Source organism: Peromyscus eremicus, chromosome 1 (assembly GCF_949786415.1).
Source record: "Peromyscus eremicus chromosome 1, PerEre_H2_v1, whole genome shotgun sequence".
NCBI lineage: Eukaryota > Metazoa > Chordata > Mammalia > Rodentia > Cricetidae > Peromyscus > Peromyscus eremicus.
In genome coordinates this window covers 91860248-91878572 of record NC_081416.1, presented here as the reverse complement: position 1 = coordinate 91878572, position 18325 = coordinate 91860248, and the positions used below count along the sequence as shown (strand labels likewise).

Below are 18325 nucleotides of genomic sequence, written 5' to 3'. Positions count from 1 at the left end.
TTGTTACTTAACCCCCATTGTGATTACCACATAGCTTATAATTGAACACTCTACATTTTCCTGCTTTAACTGTTATATTGTTTAATCAGTAACAATGCCTAAGGATGACATATAGGTATTAATGTCTGTTGTATCATTATTGTTAATGTTTACTTTTAAAAAGACACATGCACACACATGCATAATTATATTCTATATAAATAAATATATGTGTATGTATTTTTTGTTTAATACAAAGGAATTCTTTTTACAGAGATTGATAGGGACAGAATAGTGCTAGATTTGCCTTTTGGTGAGAAAAATTTTTTTTTTCAGAAATAAATGAAGTATTTTTATTATAAATATGAGTAACCTCATTGTGGTGGTACCTGCCTGTACCAGCACTCAGAGGCAGGTAGGTAGGGGTTCAAAGTCATCCTTTGGCTACCTACCTAGTTTGAGGTTAGCCTGAGCTATAGGAGACTCTGCCTTTTAAATCATTGTATATAGCCTGTACCAGTTTTATGTATTCTTTGCATCATCTTATCTTAGCCTTGTGACTACCATCATGCTTTGCTACAGATAATTTCAACCCTGCTTCTTTCTCCACAATCACTGTCATGAATTTGGTGTCAATAATTGTACTGTGGATATGGCAGAGGGGGATAAACAAAGGTAAAGGATGTACAAATTGATTTTTTTTTTTAATTTTAACTATAGACATGATGCCTCTTCTGCATAACTATGTAACAGTTGATACAGACACGCTTCTATCTGATACCAAGTATCTTGAGATGATATACAGTATGTGTAAAAAGGTAGGCCCCTTTTCTAATAGCAGATATCAGAAGGTTGTTGCAATAAAATGATATAAATAACACATGCTTCTAGATTGTGCTGAACACAGAGCACATTGATCAGACAATTAAAGATTTTAAAAGTTACAAAATTATTTCTTAGAATGGCATGATTACTCACAGTTGTGGGTTGAAGCAAGGGGATTGACAGTTCAAAGTTATCATGTGGCACATAGCAAGTCTGAGGCCCTTACCAAAAAAATTGACATGAAATTTTGGGTTTGAGGAAATATCTTCAATTAATAGAACACTTGCCTAGCATGAGGAAGATTCTGGATAAATAGACAAAATATTTTAAACTTGGGGATTTTTTTTAAAGATCTGACTTTAGAGATGTTTACAAAAAGGAATGCTTGGAGATTGCAGGTCTTTGGCTGAGTATGGTGGCATACCCCTTTAATTCCAGCACTGTGAGTTAGTTACAGGCTACCTAGCCTATATAGCAAATTCCAGACTAGTCAGAATTACATGGTGAGACCCTGTTTTTAGACAACAAAACCAAAAAACTAACCAAAACTGCTCTGCCATTTGGTTTGAGTGTGTGTGTGTGTGTGTGTGTGTGTGTGTGTGTGTGTGTGTGTGTGTGGACTAATCTAAAAGCTTTCATCCTCCTGCCTCAGCCTCTCTAGGACTTTGATTACAGGCATGTGCTACCACACTTGAGGTGGTGGTTTTTTGTTGTGTTTGTTGTTTACAGAAGAGGCAGATGTCCTTCAAAGATTAGTGTTCTAGTTTTGTTGTTGTTGTTGTGTTGTTGTTTTGTTTTGAGACAAGGTTTCATTGTGTAGCTTTGCGCCTTTCGTGGAACTCACTCTGTAGCCCAGGTTGGGCTCAACTCACAGAGATCCACCTGGCTCTGCCTCCCAAGTGCTGGGATTAAAGGCGTGTGCCACCACTGCCTGCGTGTTCTAGTTTTTACTTCGGTGAGAGAACTTAATGTTTGTTAATGTGGTAGAGTCCAGAATAAGAATTCAGGACATGTGCTTTTGTCTTACAAACTAGAGTGCCAGAAGAGTAGGCTGTGACACACAAATAGCATCTGTCCGTTTTATGGTGAACATAGGAGTTACTCATCTAAATACGTAGAGGGAAATTATTTGCTTGATTTAAACAGTTCACAAAGCTTTCTTGCAATTTGTATTGTGTTGATCAGGTTCTTACTGGAGTTGCAGGAGAAGATGCAGAATGTCATGCAGCAAAATTGTTAGAGGTCATCATTCTACAGTGCAAAGGGCGTGGCATCGATCAGGTGAGTGTTGCTGATTTTCTGTTTGAGACTTTAGAGTGTTGGTCTTTAAAATTAGATTTCCCATGAAAACACCGTAACACTTAAATACTAGTCATCTTTAGATGTCCCCTTTAGGGTCAGAGGTTCAGTTGAAGTAATGAATAAGTTAATATAGAAAGCTAGGTAAGATGCTATTACAATCTTGGAAGATCTTACAATCTCTCTTTACAGTGTATTCCATTATTCGTGGAGGCGGCTTTAGAAAGACTGACAAGAGAGGTTAAGACAAGTGAACTCCGAACAATGTGCCTGCAAGTTGCAATTGCAGCCTTGTATTATAATCCACACCTACTACTTAACACCTTAGAAAATCTTCGCTTCCCTAATAACGTGGAACCAGTTACAAATCATTTTATCACACAATGGCTTAATGACGTTGACTGTTTCCTGGGGTAAGTGATAATAAATTGTAACTCTATGAGGGACTCTGCTTTATATTATGACTAAAGTGTAATTCTCGTTTTTGTTTATGATTTTAGGCTTCATGACAGGAAGATGTGTGTTCTGGGCTTGTGTGCCCTTATTGATATGGAACAGATACCACAGGTTTTAAATCAGGTTTCAGGACAGATTTTGCCAGCATTTATCCTTTTGTTTAATGGATTAAAAAGAGCCTATGCCTGCCATGCAGAACACGAGAATGACAGTGACGACGACGACGAGGCCGAAGACGAGGATGAAACTGGTAAGGGATTTGTGGTATAGAAAAAGAAAACTTACCTGCTTAGACTCATCATAGAAGTCTTTATCATAAGATCATAGCCAAATTCATTTATAGGAAAGCCAGGTATAGGCCAATACCTCCTGACGTCTCAGTGCCTGGTGGCTACAACCGTTCTCATGGTCTCACATTTATGGCCAGCCTTAGCTAAATAGACCATATTTTTTTAAAGAGTTAAACTTGAAAGGCAGTAAAGCATGTGTTATTTTGCCAAATAGTATTAAAAGTGTTGAGTTTAGGAAGATGAGCTAAGAATGTATCTCAGTTGCTAGAGTGCTTGCGTAACATGCACAAAGCCTCCATTCCATCCCAGCACCTTATAAACCCACCACTCTGAATGTAGAAGCAGAAAGATCAGTGCTCTCTTCTGGCATCCTCAGGTGGTCCACATACATGGTATACTTACACATATGAAAGCAAAATACTTATAGAAGAAATTTTCTTCTTTTTTTTTTTTTTTTGAGGCAGGGTTTCTCTTTAGATTTGGACCCTGTCCAGGAACTAGCTCTGTAGCCCAGGCTGCCTCAAATTCACAGAGATCACCTGCCTCTGCCTCCCAAGTCCTGGGATTTGGCATGTGCCACCACCGCCCAGCCAAAGTAAAAGAAAAATTTTTTTTAGATAAAAAGATTAAAATTAAGGTAGATATTGGCTTCAACACTTCACTTATAAGATACTGTGGGCTATTAATGTAAATTGAATTTGACACCTATCATCTCAGTGCACTGATCAGCATACTAACCAGAAGTGGCTATATCTGTAGAAATCATGCCATCACCAAAAAATCACCTCAAGTTCTTTACCCCTGGATTTTTGAGACGTATTCTTTCTATAGAGCCTTGTCCTGGAACTCACTATGTAGATCAGACTGTCTTGAATTCAAGGAAATCCACTTGCCTTTGTCCTCCCAAGTACTGGGGTTAAAGGCGTGTACCACCGTGCCTGGCTCACAACCAGTTTCTATGATTTATTTTATGTACACTGGTGTTTTGTTTTCATGTATGTCTGTATGAGGGTATCGAGGTCTGGAGTTGGAGTTACAGACAGTTGTGAGCTGCCATTTGGGTGCTGTGAATTGAACTTGTGCCCTATGTAAGAGAAGCCAGTGCTCTTAACCACTAAACCATCTCTCCAGCCCCTCAAAACCAGTTATTAAAAGACAAAGCAAAGTTCAGCCTCCTTGAAAAGAAGGTGAAAGATTCTTGGGAGGAGAAAGGGTGGGGGTTCATTTGCCTGAAGCTTTCTAGATTGTTTGATTGGGTAAGTAGTATTTTATTTATGTGGAATAAAAGAGCTCTGGAAGTTTACTACTGGTTCACTAGTCTTTGTTACCACGCCCCCCCCCCCCCTTTTCTTTTTTTTTTTTCTTTTTTTTTTTTTTTTTTTAAGTGTAATTTATCTTAGAGACAAGGTTTTACTCTGTACCCTGTTTTGGCCTGGAACTCAGCTTTTTTTATTCCCCAATGTTGGGATTACTTGACCAGGATTGGCCTTAGCAGGCCTTTTTAACGTGGATTATAACAGAAAACCATTCAATATCCTTATATATCACATGGGGACAGTGATTCTTGTCTATCACCTGGAGGAAATCAGGCAGTTTTCCTTCCCTTTGTCACCTTTATTTGGATCATAGATGGAGCCAGGTGTTGCGACACACACATGCAATCTCAGCAGTTAAATGGAGCATGATACCATGAGTCCCTCTCCAGGCTGAGTTTGTTGAGAGGCCCTGTCTTAACAAACAAACGTTTTATTATGTTATTATCAGTTGAGTCTTAGTTGGGTTTAATAGACACCTAAGAGTGTTGAAGTAATTGTCACTTTGCTGAGTAACAGAATGTTTCATTGTCATAAATAACTGACTTGGCAGAAGAACTGGGGAGTGATGAAGATGATATTGATGAAGATGGGCAGGAATATTTGGAGATTCTGGCTAAGCAAGCAGGTGAAGATGGAGATGATGAAGATTGGGAAGAAGATGATGCTGAGGAAACAGCTTTGGAAGGCTATTCCACAATCATCGATGATGAAGACAACCCTGTTGATGAGTATCAGATCTTTAAAGCTATATTTCAAAGTAAGCCAACTTCTTAAACCAACCATTTAATTGAATAGGTCTGTTCTTTTGGTGTCTACCCCTTAGATAAGAGATTCACTTGGCAAAGCAGTAGAAAATATTTGCTTCCTTTGAGTTTTGGAGATGGGAATTTACTATGCAGACCAGGCTGCCTATAGTATGTACCACCATGCCTCTCATTTGTACTACCATGTCTGGCTTCTGCCTGTATTCTATTACTTACATTTAATTTGTAAGTTGAAAGATGTACATTATCAGAAAATTTCATGAATTATACAGTTAAAACCTTTTTGTTTTGTTCTTTTTGTTTTTTGAGACAAAGTTTCTCTATAGCCCTGGCCATCCTGGAACTAGTTTTTTAATCTTTTGTCGGAATTAGGCTAGCTTTATTTCTGAAGTCTATCAAGTTTGTTATTTATTAAAAAATGATGAGACTTAAACTTTTTTTTTTTTTTTTTTTTTTTGGTTTGTGACAAGGTTTCTCTGTCCTGGAACTCAAATTGGTTATTATCATATCTAATGTTCTTCGCCCTCACCATCTATTCCTCCCTATACAGCTATTCAAAATCGTAATCCTGTATGGTATCAGGCTTTGACTCATGGTCTTAATGAAGAACAAAGAAAACAATTACAGGACATAGCAACTCTGGCTGATCAAAGAAGAGCAGCCCATGGTATGTTAGTAAACCATAACTGTTCTCTGATGCAATTAATGACTTCATATACCTTTATAATTGAAGGGATTTAATTTACAATTGAAGGCATTTAACATTCTGTAAAGGTATGTGGGCTGGAGTTATACATACACACTGAATTGTCTTTAAGTATAACTTTAGATTACACTCAGTGTGTAGTATCTTAATAAAATTGCTTAAATTCAGGATAATGTAACAAATTCTGTTGAAGATATGAAATTTTGAGTTATTAAAAATCATAGATATTTCATCTTTAAACATTTCAGTATACATTTTAAAATTCAACTATGTATGATACACAGCCTAACCATTTTCTGTAAGTGTTAATGTCCAATCAACCATCTGAGTAGTCATAGTATAAGTTGAGCATAGCATTCTGGTGTATTTTATATTTGGGATTTAATTGCATTTCACCAATTAGATATATTTGTTCCCTTTTAAGATGAGTACTTAATGATTTATTTGCATAATGTAAAGAGTAGGGACTTTTTTATTTACCAGTAAGTCAAAATTTGCTAAGATCTCTAGTACATGTGTCTATTAAAGCAGTAAGATGATCAGATGACCATTAATGTTTCACCCCCTTGTTTTCTAGAATCCAAAATGATTGAGAAACATGGAGGATACAAATTCAGCGCTCCAGTTGTGCCAAGTTCTTTCAATTTTGGGGGCCCGGCACCAGGGATGAATTGAGTTTCTACTTTCTTTCCTGCTGTGTGAGTGTAGTGAAGAGCTTGTGTTCCTCCTAGTAGTGGTTCCAGAACCGGTTCATGTTATCTACTAACTGATCAATAGATGGACAGAAACCCCAGGAGGTGGGAGCTGATCATGTAACCTGGCACTGGACGAGAAACTAGAGGGATCTGGGGAGGGGTTAACTTGGGGGGCTATTTTCTTTATTTTTTGAAGAAAGTAAGATCCTGACTCTGAAGCTTCAAGAGACACTGTGGAAATCTGAAATGAGGGGATGTCATGAAGGCAGCTTTTCTTTTTCTGAGGAAAAAAATAGGCATGGGCTACAGGACTATTTAAAATGTCTCATTTACAGTATATAAAGTTCAAAGGTAGATGTAATTCTTACACCTCTAAGTATTTGTCCGATTTCTGTCTCTTCCTTACCATTGGGTATCCTTTATATGTAAATAAGATAAGGTAATCAGATAACCTTATTCAGTCTATCATTTTCATTCATCAGATTGTTCCTATGTAGATTGGACATTTATTGTAGCACTACATAACTGATTTTAAAATCTGTAAATGAATTAGCACTTTCATATTGAAACAAGCCTGCTAGCCTATGTATAAAAGCAAAACTGTTTGCTGTTTATAAAAAGGGATGTAATGGGGTGGGGGGCAGGGGTAATTTCAGGTTAATTATTAATTTAAAAATGAACTAGCAATTTTGTATCTGGTGACTTTGTGGTGCACTCACCTCTGGTAGTGACTTGAGAATTCGGTATGTAAAAAGGGGTTAGTGATGTTTCATTGCTGCTAAAAATGGCAACTCCCTCTGTGTCCTTTTTTGTTCCTTAAAGCTCTCAGTGTACAAGTGGACATTTGGATACAAGACCTTATGTAACAAACAAAGGTGATATCTGAAGCATGTAAATTGGATATAAAAATTCTACTCTTAAAGAGTTGATCTAGAGTATGGCTAAACATCTATCTATATATGCAATCTATTAAAAGAACTTAATTCGGCAATTATGTCTTGATCTGATTGCAATTTATTCCTAATTAATCCCTATCCCCACTGACCTGTTTTTATCCTGTACCAGAAAGAGTGCAAAATGTACTTAAGACTAATATCTTCCCATTCCTCTTTCTTCCTCTCTTCTACCCGTCTTGATTATGGTATCTTTATTCTAACTGTAGACTGAAGGCACATGGTTCCCTCTAAAAACCACTATTGATACCACTGCAGAAACAAGCCAGCAACAACAGGGTGGCGAGGTGGGCTTCTCCCCTCTCTTCCTAAATGCATGTTCAAAGATACTCTCTTATTGATCTTAAACATCTGTCAGATGAGTCATACATTGGATTATTTTTTATATACATGTATACACAATATTTCAAATTGAAAGCAACATCTCAGTGGATTCAAACTACATACTGTTGTCTAAAACAAAATTTATAAACTGTACAAATGAAATGCACATATTGATATTTAAAATGCATAATTAAGAAAACCCTTTGGTGTTGTGTTTTTCTTGTATACCAATACTCAAACCACTGATGTTAGCACTGTTTGGTTTTCTATTTTAACTCTGAAGGAGTGAATGTATTTCTGAATTTAATACTAAAATATTGGCCAAAAGAAAAAGATGTCTAAATGTGTGGGTACAAACTGTTAATCAAGTGTGCTACTACTACCGTCTCATAGTTGGGCACCAAATGTATACCCTAGATTGCTTAAGGGATTGTCACTATTCTATAAAATCACTAAAGTGGAGTAGATATATATATATATATATATAATGCAACATTGTGTACAGAGGGGAGATACTGAATATTATTAACATTATCGTCTTCCTTTGTTTTTGTACCCTAATATCTACTCTGCTTTTTAAATTTTCAGACTTCACTTATCTTTGAATTGATCCAGTTTTCACATTGTTACCTGAAAACCATATCTAATAAAGGTTTTAGTTAGTCCCATACAAAGAATGAAAATTCTCATTTGGTGAGGTTCTTGTTTCAAGAAACTGCACTGGCCTATCTTTAAAAACATTTATTGTTGAGCCAGCATTCTGGAAGCAGAGACCGGCAGATCGTTTAAGAACAAGGACAGCCAAGGCTACACAGAAAAACCCTGTCTCAAGACCAAAAAAGCTTACTGTCTATTGTGTAATATAATCTAATCACCACTTATAGATTTTTTTATTTAATGTTAGAATTTATAATTATTTAAATGGTGTTCAAGTGTTTTTTAATGCATCAGATATACCTAAATTTCATTTTTTTCCGTTACACTTAACCTCAAAATTTAAGTTTCTAGAAGATGACAGTGAACCTTCCCCCACCCCACCCCCTCCCCCCAAAAAAAGATTATGGGTGAGTATGTTTGTTTTTGAGACAGGGTCTCTATGTAACCCTTGCTTCCTGGAACTTACTGTGTAGACCAGACTAGCCTTGAACTCTGTATCTCCCTAGTAGGGTATTAAAGGCCTGTCCCCATGCCTTGCAGAAGTAAATTTCTCTTTTATGTGTATGGGTATTTTGCTTCCAAGTGCATGCAGTCATTGCTCAAAGAGGCCAGAAGAGGGCGTCAGATATCCTAGAACTGGCGTTAATAAGATGTTTGTGAGCCACCATGGGGGTTCTGAGAATTGAACCTGGGTATGCTTGAATTATCAGCCAGTGTGCTTAATCTGAGATATCTCTTCAGTGACCTAGTTCTTGTAATTTGTGTATAGACTTTTCCCACTTAATCTAGATGCTGCTTTTCTTTTTGTTAATTCTATTAATTTATGAATATGAGTTATTGCCTGATAGTCTTACCTCAGAGACCAGAGTATAGCAAGGGCGACCAACACACTACCTTGTAGCATATGCAGTGCCTGTGGTAGGCCAGAAGACAGTATTGGAGTCAGCTGGGGCTGGAATTAGGGATGGTTGTGAGCCACCCCTTAGGAGTGGGAGAACCTAGGCACTCTGCAAGAGTGGGTGTTCTTAACTGCAGAATCAGCTGTCTAGCTTGGAACTTTTTGAGATAAGATTATCACAGGATACACTGGTCTTTTTTTAACTCTTGACTCTTCTGCCTCCATGTAAGATTAGATATGTGCCACCACACCTGACTAAGATCAGTTCTTTTAAGACTTTTTTTTTTTTCTTCACTGTTTTTGATCACAGAGATCTGCCTGGCTAGGATTAAAAGCATGCGCCACCACCGACCAGCTGAAGTCTTTTAATTTTTATCATTTATTTGTGTGTCTGTGTATGTACCCAAGGAGGTCAGAGAGGTATCTGTAGCAAGTCTTTGTCTGTACCACCAACTCCTAAATAATGGCATGGAAACGTAATATTAATTATGAAAGCTTGGCCTTAGCTTAGGCTTGTCCTGCCTAACCTCTTCCAGCCTAACTATTGGCCATTCAGCTCTTTATTAAATCAATCACAGTGACACCTCTTAACACAGTGTAAAGGAATATTCTCATTCTCCAACAAGTGTCAGCTCCTAAAGCTGGAGCTCCAGGCAGTTGTGAGGTACTTGATGTGGGTGCCAGTAATCTTACTCTGGTCTCCTGAAAGAACAAATTGTGTTGTAAACCATAAGCCATTTCTCTAGCCCCAGATTTTCTTAAATTTGTGGGTTTTGGGCTGCACATACATTTATGCACCTTTTGCATGGTACCCAAAGAGACAAGGAGAGGGTGTTAAATCTTCAGGAACTCAAGTTACAGATGGTTAGTTGTGAACTACAATGTGGGTGCTGTGAATTGAACCTGGGTTCCCTAGAAGTGGAGCTAGTCTTTAACCTGACCAATCTCTCCAGCCCCAGAACAGAGGTTCTTAAATTGAACAACTAAGTTTGTTTCTCCAGAAGCTTAATAGAGCTAGGTTGTAACTAACTAGCTAAAGTAAATCAGTGACACTATAGGCTCCTTATATTTGAGTGCAGCATGATGTGTGAGCGAGGCAGCTTAGTACCCATATGCTGAATAAATCAGATGTGATGAAAAAGCCTCCCCGGGCTGGCCTGAAACTTTGTGGACCAGGCTGGAAGCATAGACCCGCCTGCTGTTGCCTCCTAAGCACTGGGATTAAAGATAAGTACCACCATACTCAACTAATTTTTTTTTAATTGAGTTCTCTTAAATCAAGCAAACTAGGAAAAAGAACTTTCTGTGTCTGATAATGCTGCAATGCACTCCTTCCAAGTTAATCTACATGTACTCCAGATATAATGAGTACTTTTTTTTGCCCCCCAACAGGAATTGACAAATTTATTCAGTTTGAGCATATAAGAGTGACCAGAATATCCAAAACAATCCTGAAAAAGAACATGATTTAATAATGACAGTGTAGTGGTACTGGTTTTGGACAAAGAATAAAGAGCTGAGGAAGAAACCTTATGTGATCATTTAATAGGGTGAGAATTAATAATCTTGATGCAAGTACCTACATGCAAAGGTATAACATGGGTCTCTCAGCTCACATATCATATCCCTAAATTACTTAAATGGATTAAAGATCATAATTTTAGATTAGACAAAGCCAGAACACAAAAAGTAGACTACTAAAAATTTATGGATTTGCCAGGCATGTTTTATAAATACAGGATATAAATCTGGTACAACCTCTGCAGCTTAGCAAAATGTCTTTTTTTTTTTTTTTTAAACTCCTCAGAGAATAAGTCTTTAAGATTGTAGCTCCAGTGGCAACAGTGCTTGCCTAGCATGCATAAGGCTGAGTCCCAACATTAGCCTGAAAAGTTAACCAAGAATATACTGGTACATCATAAATCTGATTGGTTGGTATCCAGACACAGGAAAAACTAATGGAGGATTCTAAATTTAATCTAGCAGCACCCAAACTTTACCAATAGAAGACAACTTATAAAACAGGCGAGGAGGAGACACAGCTCAATAGCAGGGCATTTGCCTAGCATATCTGAGTACCCAGCATTGATCTCTAGCAATACACACACACATACAGATGCACAAAGAATCAGTAAACATTTCTGTTGATATTAAAATGGTTACTATAGAATAACCATACCTAGCAATTTATTTAGTGAATAGCCTGAGGTATGGAATTTACTGAACTTAACAGAAGTCCTCATCTAGCCTCCTCTACCCATACTACACAGATATACATGCAGACAAAACCCTTTTATACACAAAATCATACATAACATCTATGGGTACAGAAAGTATGTTTTTATTTTCAGTCCTGTACTGAAAATCTCAGATTTAAATAAGCAAAGCCAGCCAGTGTCAAATAACCTAATCCAGTGTCATACCCATTTTCCCCAAGGGCTAAAGAGCAATCACAACTTCATTTTGCATTATTGGTAATTAAACCAAGGTATATCCAACACTCAAGTACTTCTAAAGCAGTTCTCAACCTGTAGACCTCGACCCCTCAGGAGGGTCAGACACCGTTTCACAGGGGTCCTATCAGATATCCACATTACAATTAGTAACTAGCAGAATTAGTTATGAAGTAGCAACGAAATGATTTTATGATTGGAGGTCACCACAACATGAGAAACTATTAAAGGGTTGCAGCGTTACTAAGGTTGAGAACCACTGTTCTAAAGACATGCCTATAATCCATTATTGGCCGGGTGGACAGGTAGAAAGACCCTGTCTCTAAGAGGACAAGAAAAGGTGACATACACCTGTCATGCTAGGGTTTCGGAGTTGGTGCCTGGTGGATCATTTATTCGTTCAAGATCATGTTATCGCCCTCTACATATCAAGTCTGAGGCCAGATGAGCCACAGAAGATCTCTCGAGTCAAAAAAGAATATTATGTTTAAACGTTTCAAGTCCTGTTCCCTATTAAATGACATAGGTATGCCAATTACGTAATTATGCCTTGGTTAGAATAAACATAACTAAAAACCTGGAATGATGTTGGATCTGGTGGCATAGACTTGTACTCCTAGCACTCCGGAGGCTGTAATCCAAGTTCGTAGCCTCCTGGATTACACTGCAAAGCTCAGTCTCAAAATAAACGGGGTGAGGGTGTAAAACTTTCAAGTTCCGACTGGATTCAGTTACAAATTCAAATATTTTCTACTGGTTATCTTTAATGTTCTTACTTTATCTTGTATCTATTCCATCATTAACTGAAATGCAACAAACTGAATAAAACTGTTACTGCTTGTTAGCCTTCCTATTCTATTGAAATATGTACCTGGCAACTAACTACGCACACTGCAGCTCATCTCATCTTTACCGAGTACCACCTGAAATGCCTCATATTTGAAATGGTTTAAAAAAGGGTTGGGCCGAGGGCACCAATAAATATCATACCACACACGCCACAACTAATGTCTCAATAGGCTTAAAGAACACGACAGATGCCTTCTCCATCCTTCATTTCGGATATAACAGGGAAAGCACATACAAAGGAACGCAGCAACGCCAAGTAGGTCGACTACTAACTTCAGAGCCACAAGTTCACGGTCGCACAAGACCATTTGCACTGTGTCCCAGCGGAAGCTGGGATCCGCCAGAATTGCAAAAGGTAGCAGAAAGCTTAACTTCCCACCGCACGGCCGTGCTCGGAGACCGGAAAAGGGCAGGCAGTTTCGGGACCCGGTCGCGGCCATCAGCGATAGGGACAAAGAGCCCCAGAGTGAAGGCCTCGGCCGGCTCAGAGAGCCCCAAGGGAGCGCGTGGGCGCCCCGTGCTGCCCTACCACCCCCTGCATCCTCCCTCCTAATGGAATAACATTCGTCAATAGCAAGGCAAAGCCCATTCGGCCTCCGACAAGCGCTCCGGCAGGCCCACCGGGAGCTCCAAAGCCTCCACCTCGGTCCTGTAGGGAAAATGGCGCCCATCACCCCATTTCCCTCCCGGGCAATCAAAAGGACCAACCTCCCTCCCTCGCTACAAAATGGCGCCTCCCGCTGGCGCCCCAGAATCGGCATAATTCACTCGTCGGTAGGGTGGAGTGGTCCGGGATGAGCGGTTCTTCCAACCAGTCAGACACAGAAGCTTTAATTCTGACCTTGGCGCTAACCACTCAGGCGCGGGCCGGAAGGCCATGCTACGGTGACGTACGAAAAGTGGGTGTGGTCAGTGACGTTTTCCTGCCCGTCACTAAATTTGGACCAATAGAGAACAAGAGTCTTCCGGTGAGTGACGTAATGACAACCCAATGGAGGCTAGGGGCGGGCTTCAGAATTGCTATGCGGGTTTCGGGGCCTGGGGGCCGGGCGGCTGTTTCCTGTCCTGGTGCATGGTGGTCGGACGAAGGAATTGTTGGAAAATTTTCTCGGAGGTTCGTATATAAATGTGTTTTTACCCAGTGTGCATTATTCTCCGCCCGGCCGCCGCCCTCAGCGCGACGGCGCGGGCCCACTCGGGTCCCGGCTCTACCTCCGCCTCTACCTCATGCCGGGCCTTAGGCCTGGCCGATCCTACGGCCGCTCGTAGCGGAGCCCGGGCAAAAGCGGAGTTTATTAATAACCCAAGGCCGCCACTCTAGGGCGGCTGAGCTTTTCCTGCTGAGGACGCCACCCTCCCCCCATCACGCCGCGCCCCGCCTGTTCCCCTCAGGGCCCCACTGAGGGGAGGGAGAGCAAGAGGGGAGGGTGGAGCTCTCGGGAGCCGGGCGGCTTTCTTCGGCTTGACCTTCCGCGCGGAGTCCCCAGGCGCGCCGTGGCGAAGCTCGTCAGGCTGGGCCTCCGGGCCTCAGCTCGCAGCAAGCCCCGGCAGGGACGCGGGCCCTGCGGCTGGGGACACCGTCTGCGCATCGTATCCGGGTTTCTTTTCTGTTCTGATCGTGGGCATATTTGTTCTTTTTCACAATTTTTTTTTAAAGGCTCCTGAGCCCTAACATCGAATATTCAAAAGTAGCCATTTGTCATTTCCCTGTTTGCTTTCCTTTTGGCCAAAGAACAAATGTTTCATAGTGGGACTTTTGTTCACTCTTTAAACTTTTTCTCTTCCATTAGAGAAAAGAGTATCACTGCCCATCTATTTGTTTAGAATCAAGCTTTGCCTTCATTTTAGAAATATCCAAATCAGCTGGCATAGTCCGTTGAAAATATTAGAAATTGCAAGTTTCAGATTGTGTTCAGTTTGGTTCTTAATTTTTCCAGAAATGACGTGTTCTGCTGTAGTTGGCAAAAACCTGTATAACAACACTCTTCTTTCTAAGTATATGTTAAATTCATTGTGAAGTGTTGGGATTACAAAACAAGCATAAATTTAATCCTGACATTTTGACTATTTGGAGATTTAATCAGTTCTACAAATTTTCTCTTCCCTTTTATTTTGAATAGTTTTATCTAGGCTTGGTGGCTCTGTCTATAATCCCAACATTCAGAGAGCCTGAGATCGGAGGAGTACCTCATCAAGTTCAAGGCTACCCTTTATTGCATAGTTAATAGCTAGGTACACACTGTAAGGTACTATCTCTCTCAGAATAAGTAAATAACGTTTTTGACAGAATTCACATACCTTCAAATTCACCTTCTAAAACTATCAAAAACTGGGCCTAGTAGTTCAACTTTGTAATCTTTGCTCCCAAGGCTGAGATAGGAGAAATTACAAATTCAAAGCCTGCCTTGATTACAGATTGAGTTTAAGGCCAACCTGAGCAACTTAGTAGTGAAGCCCTATCTCAGAAAAGTGAGAAGCAGGTTGGGGATGTAGCTCAGTGGTAGAGTGCATACCCTGCCGGAGACAAGACCTACAGTTTACCCTGTAAGACTGCAAATGAACTCACCATGCTGATGCATACCTGTAATCCTAATACTTTCGAGTAGAGACAGGAGGGTGAGGAGTTGAGTTCATTCTTGGCTACCTATTGATTTCAAGTCCAGCCAGTCATGGCTACACAAGAGCTTGTACCAGGAAAGAAAAGGGAAAAAAAAAAAAAAAAAAAAAAAGAAACTAGCCTGGGAAGGTGGTACATGCCTTTAATCCCAGCAAGACTCAGGAAGAAGATGGATCTCTGAGTTCAAAGTCAGGGCTACTCAGAGAAACACTGTCTCAAAAAGAAAAAAAATACTACAAATATTTGGCTGGCCTGGTGTCCAAGGAGGCCAGAAGAAGCTGTCAGGTCCCCTGGAACTAGAGTTACAGTGATTGTGAGCCTTCATGTGGGTGCTGGGAACCAAACCTAGGTCTTCTGGAATAACAGCCAGTGATCTTAACCACAGCACCATCTCTCCAGCTCATTTTTCTTTCTTTTTTTCTTTTTTTTTTTTTTTTTTTTTTTCCCCGAGACAAGGTTTCTCTATGTAGCTTTGCGCCTTTCCTGGATCTCGCTCTGTAGACCAGGCTAGCCTCGAACTCACAAAGATTCGCCTGCCTCTGCCTCCCAAGTGCTGGGATTAAAGGCGTGCGCCACCACCGCCCGACTCTTTGCCAATTCTTATTACTACCAGTCTTTTCTTTTGTTCTGTTTGAGACAGGTCATGCTATGGAGTACAGACTGCACATAAAGTTAGCATCATGCCTGACCATCTGTGTGTCACCACACACAGTGACATTCTATTACAGCCATCCTATTGAGCATGAAGTAGTGGCATCTCTTGTGGGTTTGGTTTGCATTTGTGTGATTTCTAGTGAAGTTGAACACTTGTTGTTCATTTGTTTCTTGACCAATTATCTTTGGAGAAATGTCTGTCTGCATCCTTTCCCTATTTAAAAGTTGGATTAGGACTGGAGAGAGGGCTCAGCAGTTAAAGGCTAAGGCTCACAACCAAAAAGTTAGATTACATGGCAAGTTATAAAGCTTGATTATGTACTCTTTTTTTTTTTTTTTTAAGTTTATTACACTTATCTGTGGGGGGGGGGGAGAGGGAGAGGGAGAGATAGTGAGTGTATATATGAGTTTGGGTGCTCTTATATGTCAAAGGACAAGTTGTGAAAGTCAGTTTTCTCCTTCCTCCATGTGAGACCCAGGAATTGAACTCAGGTTATTAGGCTTGGCTGTATAGGAGAGCATTTATCCTGGATTGGATCCTCTGCAGTGGGGTGTGTGTGTGTGGGGGGGTGATGGGATGGAATATTGAAAGTCTCTTATCTCTACATTTAATTCCTGGGAGTAAATCATTTAAATTTGCCGGGCGGTGGTAGCCCACGCCTTTAATCCCAGCACTGGGAGGCAGAGGCGGATCTTTGTGATTTCGAGGCCAGCCTGGTCTACAGAGCAAGATCCAGGAAAGGTGCAAAGCTGCACAGAGAAACCCTGTCTCAAAAAACCAAAAAAAAAATTTAAAAAAATCATTTGAATTTATATACATGCTTGCTTGCTTTGTTATTATATACAGTATTTAAAACCGGAGCGTAACCATACCAGGCATACTCTTCTGCCACTTGTTTTTTCCTCACTATGTATCTTGGACACATTTCTCACCGTTTCCTATAGATCTCTCTTTTTACTGCTGGCTAGAGATCAAACCCACAGTCTTGCAGATGGCAGCCAGGAGCTCTAGAGCAGAGCTGTGTCTTGAGAGGTGCTTTCTTTTTTCTGTCTCCCGCTTCATTTAGTGGTAGCATATTTAACACATCTTTTTGATGGACTTCTAGATTGTTGATGGCTTTTTGCTGTTGCAGATAACGGTCCAGTGAACTGTGCACACTTATACAAGTGTTTTTAAATTTTTCGTTATAATTTATTTATTTGAGGGAGGGCATACACTTGCTGCAGTGCCTATGTGGAGGTCAGAGGACAACTTGAGGGCGTCTCTCTCCTTCCCCTCTGTGTGTCCCAGGGATCAGATTCAGGTCATCAGTGGCATCTGCTGAGCCACCTCACAGGTCCTCAGGAGTGTTTAATAAATACTGAGAACCATATGGTTGGACATCTTTGTGTTTGTTTATTTTATGGATGGACATGATAGCGCATGCCTTTAATTCCAGCACTTGAGAGACAGAGGGAGGCAGATGTCTGAGTTCAGGCCAGCCCGGATTGCATAGTGAGACTATCTCAAAAAACCAACCAAACAAAAAGATTTATTACTTTAATTATGTATTTATTAATGGGTCTGTATATGAGTGTTGTCCATGAATGCCTGTGGAGGCTAGAAGCATCACATCCTCTGAAGCTGTAATTACAAGCAGTTGTGAGCTGTCTGATGTGGGTGCTGGCAATTGAAGTTGGTCCTTTCCAAGCAAGAGCAGTTTGTGAGCCTTCTTTTTAACAATTGGTACCAAGTTGTCCAATTACAGTGTAAATTTTGTTTAACCTCTACACTGTAGTTTAATGTCCAGTTTTTGTCCTGTGTAGCTCTGGAATGAGGTTTTTGGTTGTCTTGTTTTGTTTTGGAGGCAGAATATCTTGGTGTAGCCTTGACTGTCCTGGAACTAGCTCTGTAGAATAGGCTGACTCACTGGGATCCTCCTGCCTCTGCCTCCCAAGTACTGGGATTAAAGGCATATGCTATCACACTCAGCTCTGGAATGAGTTTCTTAAAGATGAAGGTTGCTGGGCATGCTGGTGTTAAAGCGCTCAGGTAGCATGTATGAGGCCTTGAGTTCTGTTGCACCTCCAAAAGGGGGGCAAAATAATAGTAGCAACGTATACAACAAGGAAGGCTTTTTGCTTGTGTTTTTAAGACAGGGTTTCTCTGTGTAGCTTTGCACCTTTCCTGGAACTCACTCTGTAGCCCAGGCTGTCCTCAAACTCACAGAGATCCTCCTGGCTCTGCCTCCTAAGTGCTGGGATTAAAGGCGTGGGCCTCCCCCGCCCGGCTGATGGTAAGGATCTTAAGGAGAATGTAAGGATGGAATTACAAAGGTAGGTGGGAAACTGAGCTTCTGTTCAATTGGGGTTAATTCTGCAAACATTGTCATGTGGAGGTGGGGGTGTTCAATTCTGAAAGGATTCTATTCTAAGATTTCTTTGTAAGGGTCTCAAGTTCTTCCTCTTCTTTAGGGGAACCTAAGCTAAAATGTTTTTGGTTGTTGTTTTGTTTTGTTTTTCAGAGCTGAGGACCAGGGCCTTGCCTTTGCTAGGCAAGCATTTTAACACTGAGTAAATCCCCAACCTCTAGAATATTTTAAAGTTTTTT

At 40.3% G+C, this 18325-nt stretch overlaps 2 protein-coding genes across 2 annotated transcripts in view; both read left to right on the top strand.

Annotated features, from left to right (window-relative positions):
• Ipo7 (importin 7) overlaps positions 1-7806 on the top strand; it is a 42952-nt gene extending 35146 nt beyond the window's left edge. Inside the window, exons 19-25 of the mRNA XM_059268921.1 lie at positions 700-797; positions 1990-2085; positions 2296-2516; positions 2604-2809; positions 4716-4922; positions 5480-5596; positions 6213-7806. Of these exons, the coding sequence (XP_059124904.1) occupies positions 700-797; positions 1990-2085; positions 2296-2516; positions 2604-2809; positions 4716-4922; positions 5480-5596; positions 6213-6310 (1043 nt within the window). The 3' untranslated portion in view covers positions 6311-7806. The remainder of the gene's footprint in view (positions 1-699; positions 798-1989; positions 2086-2295; positions 2517-2603; positions 2810-4715; positions 4923-5479; positions 5597-6212) is intronic.
• A 5650-nt stretch (positions 7807-13456) lies between these two features.
• Znf143 (zinc finger protein 143) overlaps positions 13457-18325 on the top strand; it is a 38698-nt gene continuing 33829 nt past the window's right edge. Inside the window, 1 exon segment of the mRNA XM_059268910.1 lies at positions 13457-13578. Within this exon segment, the coding sequence (XP_059124893.1) occupies positions 13537-13578 (42 nt within the window). The 5' untranslated portion in view covers positions 13457-13536.